The 9,512-nt window shown below is 42.1% G+C and overlaps 1 protein-coding gene across 1 annotated transcript; it reads right to left on the reverse strand.

Annotated features, from left to right (window-relative positions):
- Positions 1 to 402: 402 nt before the first annotated feature.
- Positions 403 to 5,843, reverse strand: LOC113771103. The gene is made up of 3 exons (XM_027315724.1): positions 4,950 to 5,843; positions 4,386 to 4,607; positions 403 to 3,720 (listed from the first exon to the last, which is right to left on the reverse strand). The coding sequence occupies exons 1-3, from the start codon at positions 5,841 to 5,843 to the stop codon at positions 403 to 405; spliced, it is 4,434 nt and encodes a 1,477-aa protein (XP_027171525.1).
- Between the last annotated feature and the right edge of the window lie 3,669 nt (positions 5,844 to 9,512).

Below are 9,512 nucleotides of genomic sequence, written 5' to 3' on the forward strand. Positions count from 1 at the left end.
TTTGAAAAAGGTTGAAGGTTGAAAGCAGATTTGATACGAAGGGTGAAATAACTTGAGATTGCACTATCCGAAAACAACTCCAAGACTGAGGAAAATTTGCCCCAGTTTGATCAGCTTTTTCTCTTTTTGCATTTTTCATTGCATTTTCCTCACTTTTTGCATTTTTCTTTGAAAACTAATTTTGCCCCAGTATAGGGTTTTTTCCCTCTCTCTTTTCTTTTTTTTTCGAAACAAATTTGCCCCAGTGTGGGGTTTGCAATTCTCAAGGGTTATCAAACGAAATTTGTCAATTCTGATGGCTCAAAGGGGACAAGTAGAGATAAAAATGTTTTTAGTGTAAAAGAAGATGGCCTGACTTGCATTTTCGCCATTTGCGTGGATTTCTGAAGAAAATTTGCATTATCAAATGAAAAACTTTTTGCACATATCTGAGTTGATGGGTTGAGGGAAAACCCGTCCATCCATTTCCGCCAAAATAAGAGCTCCGCCAGGTAATACCTTTTGGACAATGAACGGCCCTTGCCAGTTTGGAGCAAATTTGCCTTTAGCTTCATCTTGCATCGACAAGATTCGCTTTAGCACTTTGTCACCTTCTTCAAATGCCCGCCGATGGACCTTTTTGTTGTAAGCCCGGGCCACACGCTTTTGATAACACTGACCATGACAGATAGCGTTGAATCGCTTCTCATCTATCAAAGTCAATTGCTCATGGCGCTGCTTGATCCAATCGGCCTCCTCCAATTTAGCTTCCATAAGGATTCGTAGCGACGGAATTTCAACCTCAGCTGGTAATACAGCTTCCATCCCATACATAAGCGAATATGGCGTTGCCCCAGTCGATGTCCGGATAGAAGTCCGGTACGCCATGAGTGCATAAGGCAACTTTTCATGCCAATCGCGATGCTTTTCTGTCATTTTGCGGATAATTTTCTTCAGATTCTTATTTGCGGCTTCTACAGCTCCATTCATCTGAGGCCTATAAATGGCAGAATTGCGGTGTTTGATTTTGAACTGCTCACATAGTCCATCTACCATGTCATTGTTCAAATTCTTGGCATTGTCCGTGATAAGCGTTTCGGGTACTCCAAAACGACAGATGATGTGATCTCTCAGGAAATTGGCCACTACCTTCTTCGTGACATGTTTGAATGACTCCGCTTCAACCCACTTGGTAAAGTACTCAATTGCCACCAATATAAATCGATGTCCATTTGAAGCAGGAGGATCGATTGTACCAATCATGTCCATACCCCACATTGAACAAGGCCACGGGGCGGTCATGCTATGCAACTCAGTGGGTGGAGCGCGTATAATGTCACCGTGCATTTGGCATTTTATACATCTCCGGACAAAGTCTATACAATCATGCTCCATAGTAAGCCAGAAGTATCCGGTTCTCATGATTTTCTTTGCTAGCAAATGGCCATTCATGTGAGGTCCACAAACGCCACTATGCACTTCTTTCATCATATATTGAGCCTCATCCTCATCAATGCACCTTAAAAGGTTCAAATCCGAGGTTCTTTTGTATAACACTTCTCCATTTAAGAAGAATTTGGAAGCCATTCTACGCAGAAAATTCTTGTCTTTTGTACCAGCATGCAGAGGGTAAGACCCAGTTTTAAGAAACTCCTTAAGATCACTATACCAAGGAACATTGTCAAAAGACTCATTTGCAACCCAGCAGTGGGCAGGCTTGTCTTGAAGTTGAACTTGGATTGGTTCGATTTTTAATTCATCTGGATACTGGATCATGGAAGCTAAAGTGGCCAAAGCATCAGCAAATGCGTTTCGGGCTCGAGGAAGATGTCTGAATTCCAAATTTTGAAATTGCTTGGCCAGAGTGAGCAGGCTACAATGGTAGGGTAGAATTTTTGAATCTTTGGTTATCCACTGCTTCAAAGTTTGGTTCACGAGCAAATCTGAATCGCTGAAAGCTATCAACTCTTTGATTTCCATTTCCAAAGCCATTTTGAGACCAAAAATGCAGGCTTCATATTCAGCCATGTTATTCGTGCAAGCGAATTGTAATTTGGCAGCGGCAGGGTAGTGCTTCCCTTCGGGTGACACCAAAACAGCTCCAATTCCAACTCCGAGAGAATTTGAAGCTCCATCGAAGAAAAGCCTCCATTCAGGACTTTGTTCACTTATATCATCTGCAGCGCTTACAAATAGGACCCTCTCGTCAGGGAAATAAGTACGGAGTGGTTGATAATCATCATCCCTTGGATTTTCCGCCAAATGATCAGCTATAGCTTGCCCCTTGACCGCCTTTTGTGAGGTGAAAACAATGTCGAACTCTGATAGAATTATTTGCCATTTCGCCAAACGCCCAGTCAGCATCGGCTTCTCCAAAAGATACTTCAAAGGATCAGACCGGGAAATAAGATACGTGGTATGACTCAACAGATAGTGTCTCAACTTCTGGGCTGCCCAGGCCAATGCACAGCAGCTTTTCTCAATGAATGAATAATTAGCCTCGTACTGCGTGAACTTTTTGCTTAGATAGTAAATGGCTTGTTCTTTCCTTCCGAATTCATCGTGCTGACCTAGAACACACCCTACTGCTCCATCGAGTACAGATAAATACATAATCAAAGGTCGGCCCGGTTTGGGCGGCACTAAAACTGGTGGATGCAACAAATAATCTTTAATCTTGTCAAAAGCCTGTTGACACTCCTCATTCCAATACAACGGCACATTCTTTCTCAATAATTTGAACAACGGCTCGCATGTGGCAGTTAGTTGGCCAATGAACCTCCCAATGAAATTGATCTTCCCTAAGAAGCTTTTCACGTCCTTCTGAGTTTTTGGCACTGGCATATCTCGAATTGCTTTGATTTTTGCCGGATCTATTTCTATGCCCTTCTTGCTAACAATGAATCCCAACAGCTTACCCGCAGGTGCTCCGAAGGCGCATTTTGCAGGATTTAGCTTCAAATTGTACTTCCGTAACCTCTCGAATAATTTCTTCAGATCAACCAAGTGATCCTCTGCCCTTTTAGACTTGATTATAATATCATCCACGTAGACCTCCATCTCCCGATGGATCATATCATGAAATAGGGTTGTCATGGTCCTCTGATATGTTGCTCCAGCATTCTTTAAACCGAAAGGCATGACTCGGTAGCAAAAGGTACCCCAAGGGGTAATGAAAGCAGTCTTCTCCCTATCCTCCTCTGCCATTAAAATTTGGTGGTAGCCAGCGAAACAATCGCAAAAGGTTTCAATCTCATGTCCGGCCGTATTGTCTAAGAGAATGTGAATGTTTGGTAGAGGGAAATCATCTTTAGGACTGGCTTTATTAAGGTCTCTATAGTCAATACAAACTCTTACCTCTCCACTCTTTTTTGGAACAGGGACAGGATTTGAAAGCCAAATTGGGTAATGGGAAACAATGATAATGTTGGTTTTGAGTTGTTTTTCAATCTGCTCTTTTATTTTGAGGCTCATATCTGGTTTGAATTTTCTGGGTTTTTGCTTTACGGGTGGAAAAGAAGGGTCTGTGGGTAACCTATGCACCACCACATCAGTTGAAATGCCAGTCATATCATCATAGGACCACGCAAAGACATCTTGGAACATAGTCAAAAATTCAAGCATCTCCTTTTTCTGCCTTTCATTCAAATGAATACTAATTTGCACCTCCTTAACCTCATCCTCAGTGCCAATGTTAACCTTTTCTGTTTCTTCCAGGTTCGGTTTTGGTTTTTCCTCATATTGTTCAAAGTCCTTTGCAAAAGAATCGAATACTTCCTCATTATCACTCTCGCTTTGGAGTTCAGATTCACAGACCTCCAAGTCGTGAGTGATATAGAGATTGCCATTATCGTATTCCAGAACTGTGATATCCAAAGGGTCAAATAATTTTATTTTTGGCCATCTGAAAGAATTAACGAATGTGGGATAATAAGTAAATAAGCATACAACAAACAAATGAATCAAGCAATATGAATATAAACAATCGAATAAACAACACAACAATGACAAGAACAACTTGTGCATTTTCATAAAGACCTTTGATTGAAAGCAAATTGAAACGAAAACTTAACAATATTTACATGCACAAACGTTAGTTAAAAGGAAAATTGTTTTCATTGGCTATTTACAGATGCAAAGGTATTTTCATGAATTCACATGAATGATAAACCCCTTTTAGTTTACCGAAACTCCTTCCGAACGGGCAGGGACTCGGCTGTCCAATTGGGAATTGATCCTTCGGGGATGTCAGGAAATTCAGCTTCGCCTGGAACACTATCCTCAAATGCTGCCCCAACGAACAATTGAGCCAAACTTGCTTCAATTTCGTCAACTGGGTTGATTTCTGACATGATCACCTCGGCTGGTCGTGGGAAAGTATAGTGCAGGGGTGGAATGTCAAGAACCCTTTGCCTTCCTTCTTTCTCCGCTTTCTTGCGCTCCTTCATTTCTCTGATATCCTTAGCAGTTGGTCGGAAACCCAAACCAAACGAATCATTTTTCTCAATAATCTCCACTGGCTTCAAAATTCCTTGCAGATCTCGTCCCAGCCCTTTGTCAAATTCATAGCCTCCACGGATCATTTCTTTAGCCATCATGACACTGGCCTTTGATAGAGCTTGCTCCTCCTTTGTTATCCAACTGACGGAGACAATATCAGATGTGCTATGAGGGGTCACTGTGGAGCTTCGGCTACCCTCTTCTTTGGACTCGGAATCGGTGATTACAAGGCAATCCTCTTCGGCAAATATAGTTATCAGCTTGTCATTTACTACAAATTTCAACAACTGATGTAATGAAGAAGGCACCGCCCCAGACTTGTGAATCCATGGCCTGCCAAGCAAAACGTTGTAAACACTAGGAAAGTGCATGACTTGGCAGGTTATTTGAAACTGGGCGGGTCCCATTTCAACTACTAAATCCACTTCTCCTATTGGCTCTCTTTGTGCTCCATCAAAACCTCGAACTACGGTCCCTGAAGGCCTCAGCTTGATATCTTGTAATCCCAGCTTTTCCAAGGTGCTCCAAGGACAGATATTAAGAGCAGATCCATTGTCAATTAATACCTTCGGCAACATTTTTCCGTTGCACCTCACAACTATGTACAGGGCCTTGTTATGTCCAATGCCTTCCGCCGGCAATTCCTCGTCAGAAAAAGTAATTTGCTTGGTGAATAACACACTCCCAACCACGTGCGAAAAATTATCAACAGAAATGTCCCTAGGGATTTGAGCTTTAGTCAATACCTCGATCAACGCATCCCTATGCACATCTGAAGAAAAAAGTAAATCCAACATGGATATCTGGGCAGGTGACTTGCTTAGCTTCTCAATCACATTGTATTCACTTCTCTGGAGCCTTTTAAGAAAATCCAAGGCTTCCTTCTCAGTGATTGTTGGTTTGGCGGGTGGCTCGGAATTATTTGCTTGAATCGGAATGGTTGCTTCAAACGGGCTTGCAATTTTCCCCGATCTTGTGACCACTGATACTTCCTTCTTTGCAATTGACCTTTCCCCAATCTGTACAGTAGGTTCATCATAATTCCATGGTACTTGTTGCAGGCTCAGGACAGGCTCCTGCTTCGGGAATTCGATAACCACCGGCTCCAAAGACTCACTCTCAGCTGGCGTGAGATCCAAGATAAAGGGTTTCTCATCCTCTTCAAATGGCAGTTCTATGACAAAAGGTTGGTCTGTGACCCCAAACACTTCAGCTTCCCTTGCCAATTCTTTGACTGGTTCCACATACTCCGTATCATCCAGAATAACCCCAATGGTATTGGCATGTTCCGGCAAAGGGTTCCTATTTACGTTCGGCCCTTGCGCCTCCCTTTTCCGGATTACAATCTCCCCGGCTTCAACCATATCTTGGATTTTATGCTTAAGCGCCTTGCAATCAAAGGTGGCATGTCCGGGGGCCCCAGAATGATAAGCACAGACAGCTTGTGGATTATACCACGCGGGCATGCCATATGGGTAGGTAGGAGGGGGTACTGTACCAATTTTCCCGGCGGCCTTCAACTGGTCATATAATTGGTCCAGAGGCCTGCCTAAATTGGTGAATGTACGGCTAGGTGGTCGGTTGTAAGATTCAAGAGGTTGAGGATGGTTGTAAACAGGTCTATTTGGTGGAGGAAATCTTGGGTTATATGGAGGGCGAGGTCGGTTTTGAGGTGGATTTGGTTGGGAAATTTGAAAAGGGGCTGAAGGTGGGTTTGGATAGTTTGGGCGAGGTCGAGGGTGGTGGATGTTGGTGGTATATACAGGATACGGGTTTGGATAGTAAGGGTAATGTGGTTGGTAGGTTGGATTGTGTTGGTATCGGGGTCGGGGTGAAGGGCTTTGGTTCCAAATAAAGGTTGCATCCCCCTCCTTCTTTTTGAATGGCGGTTTCTTCACATTGCTTCCTTGACCTTGTAAAGCATCCAACTGGGATTTGAGAGCAGAGACGTTGACAATTTTCCCGGCTCTTACAAAGTCATCAAACTCTTCCAATTTATTCACAATGGCAGCAAATGAACAACCAGTCATACGGAAAATTTCTTCGAAATATGGAGGATCATGCGCCTTTATGAATGTGCGAATAATTTCATCCTCAGTCATCGGTGGTTCCACCTTCGCAGCTACTTTTCTCCACCTCTTGGCATAGGTCTTGTGATCTTCAGATGGTCGCCTTTTCGTTCCTTCCAGAGTAGTCCGAGTTGGCGCTAGCTCACAGTTATACTCATATTGTCTAATGAAGGCATTAGACAGATCAAGCCAGGTCTTCACTTCCTCCGGCTTTAGGTTGGAATACCAGTCGAGAGCATCCCCTTCTAAACTTTCTGGAAATAATCTCAACGGCAAATTCTCGTCATCCACTGGCTTGCCCAACTTGTTAGCAAACAAGCGCAAGTGCGTCTTTGGGTTGCTCGTGCCATCATATTTGTTGAACTTCGGAGTCTTGAACCCCTCCGGCAGTTGTACGTTTGGAAATAGGCACAAATCATCGTAATCCAGCACCCCTTGCTTGCTTAAACCTTGGCTTTTCCTGATAAATTCATCAAAACGATCCAAGCGTTTAAGTAACTTCATATTAATCTGGGCAGACGACTCTCCCACTTCTGGCTTATTTTGAAAAGTGTGCTCCGGCACCACGGGCTCCGCGGTGGTTTGATAAAAAGCTGGTGGGTTCTGATGCATGTTTGGGTCGCTTTGAGGCTGAAATCCTTGACCATAAGGAGGGTAGAAAGGAGGATTTTGAGTAAAAGCATATTGCGGGTTAAAAGTTCCCTCAAAGGTGGTTTGAAATGGAGGAATAACAAATGGTTCGGATTGTGGTTGTGTAACGGGTACAGGCTCAGGTTGCACTCCGCTACTAACGAGTTCGTCAATCAACTTCTTCTGAGTGGCCATTTCTGACGCCATTTCCCCAAACTTGGTAAGCATCTCAGTCAACTGAATCCCCAAACTTGCAGTCTCGGGTTGAGCGGTAGTAGCAGACCTATCTGACTGTTCTGGTTGTGAACTCATGTTTACACGATTCCTTTGGACTTGACTACGGGATCGTGTTATGATGGGGCTTCGACGAGAAGCTATGTTTAAATATTACCTGAGAATTTTTGAAAAATTGCCTTTAGATTCAATCCTCGCTTAGTTATTCCAAAGAAAATAAAGAAAGGGAAAAGAAAAAGACAAGAGTTAGTAGATATCCAGAAAATTCGGATGCATGTCCTATGGGGGAACCCTTTTTGTGCCAAGGGTAGGCCTAGCATGAAAATGCAATCCTCTGAGGTAGGCACTATACCGTACCTGATGGATCTGATCAACTCATTGAGTGAAAAATAATTTTGAAAAATTTAGTCAATTGGAGAGACGAGAGACATTTATCAAAATGAGGTCAACGTCCGAATGGATTGATCACTTTTGATCGATACAAGATTTTGCAAAAACGCACGGGTTTGACCTTGACGAACTTCCTATCAAAGAGATTGGAATTCGTTGATAAAATTTCTCAGTGAATCACGGGTTAAAACCCCAACTGATCAAATGGCTGGATGCAATGGATGGTTTTCTCAAAAATCGACTAAGTTTCCCAATTTGAAATTGACATTGAAACCCTAATTGGTCAAATGGGTTGAGTGAAATTGACAATTTATTTAAAAATCGAGCGGATTATCCTAAAAAGGGAAACGGGTCAAATGACTTAAATGAAGTTTAAAAACTTACTCAAAATTGGCCGGATCATCCTAAAAAAGGAATTTGATCGCATGAAATTGAGGATCTTATTCAAAATTGACCAGATCGCCCTAAAAAGGGTAAATTGGTCACATGACCCTAAAAAGGTTAAATTGGTCAAATGAATTGACGATTTATTCAAAATCGACCAGATGGTCCTAAAAAGGGTAAATTGGTCACATGACCCTAAAAAGGGTAAATTGGTCAAATGACCCTAAAAAGGGTACATTGGTCAAATGAATTGACGATTTATTCAAAATTGACCAAATGACCCTAAAAAGGGTAAATTGATCAAATGAATTGATTGAAATTGATGATTTATTCAAAAATCGACCAAATCACCCAAAAAAGGGTAAATTAGTCAAATTGATGATTTATTGAATGAATTGGCAAAATGGATTGGTTGAATTGTCCGGCCATTGGTTATTTCAAAATTATTAAAGTGCATTAGTCTATGACCTTCTAAAAATCAAATTTTGGCCTCAATTTATTTATCGTCTCAATAGGAGGAATCATTTGTGAATTTTTTTCAAATTAATGTCCTTCATGCCAGGGAATTTTACCAATTTTTGATAAAATGGCCAAAAAGTGATTATTAGATGCTCATATTCCAAAAATCACTCTATGAAAATGATCGGATCCTACCTTACCTTGTGCACTACCCCTTTGGATGGTACAAAATGTAAACGTGCAAGTCTCGTTGGATTAGGTATCCGAGACACAAGGTGGCTTATTCCTAAACACGGGATTCCCTATGTGGCATTCCCTTTCTAGGGTTTATGCATGATGCCATTTATTAAAGCAGGAAAAATGCAATTCGAAATGAAACGTGACCTAAGGAACCCCTTATTTGCCAGGGTAGGTCTAAAATGGTATGGCATTATTAATTTATGAACAAAATGTACCACAATTTTCAAACGTGCAATAGCCTATCTACAAGGGTAGGTCCTAAAAGGAGGTCATGCCAGACCTCTTATTTCCTAACGTTTGTGAATGCAAAAGATAAGAAACAAGGAAACGTTAGTTCAACACATAATCACATAACACGTTGGACAATTAGATAATACAAAAGCAACAAAAAAAATAAGGAAAGAGGGTGGGATCCCTCCCCTCGTGCATGGTGTCCCTAATAGGGTAAGGTCGACTCTACCTTAGGCAATTCTAAAATGGATGCATGAGGTTGGGGTTCACTAATGCATCTAGACTCGATAAGTCATAGGTCCCCGAGCCTTCAGACTTGTGACCAAGGGTCATCACTCCCAAGGCCCTTTGTCGGTGGATCGAACGATTCCCCAAACACCGCTACGCACACGTCGT

Source organism: Coffea eugenioides, chromosome 5, assembly GCF_003713205.1.
Source record: "Coffea eugenioides isolate CCC68of chromosome 5, Ceug_1.0, whole genome shotgun sequence".
Lineage (NCBI taxonomy): Eukaryota > Viridiplantae > Streptophyta > Magnoliopsida > Gentianales > Rubiaceae > Coffea > Coffea eugenioides.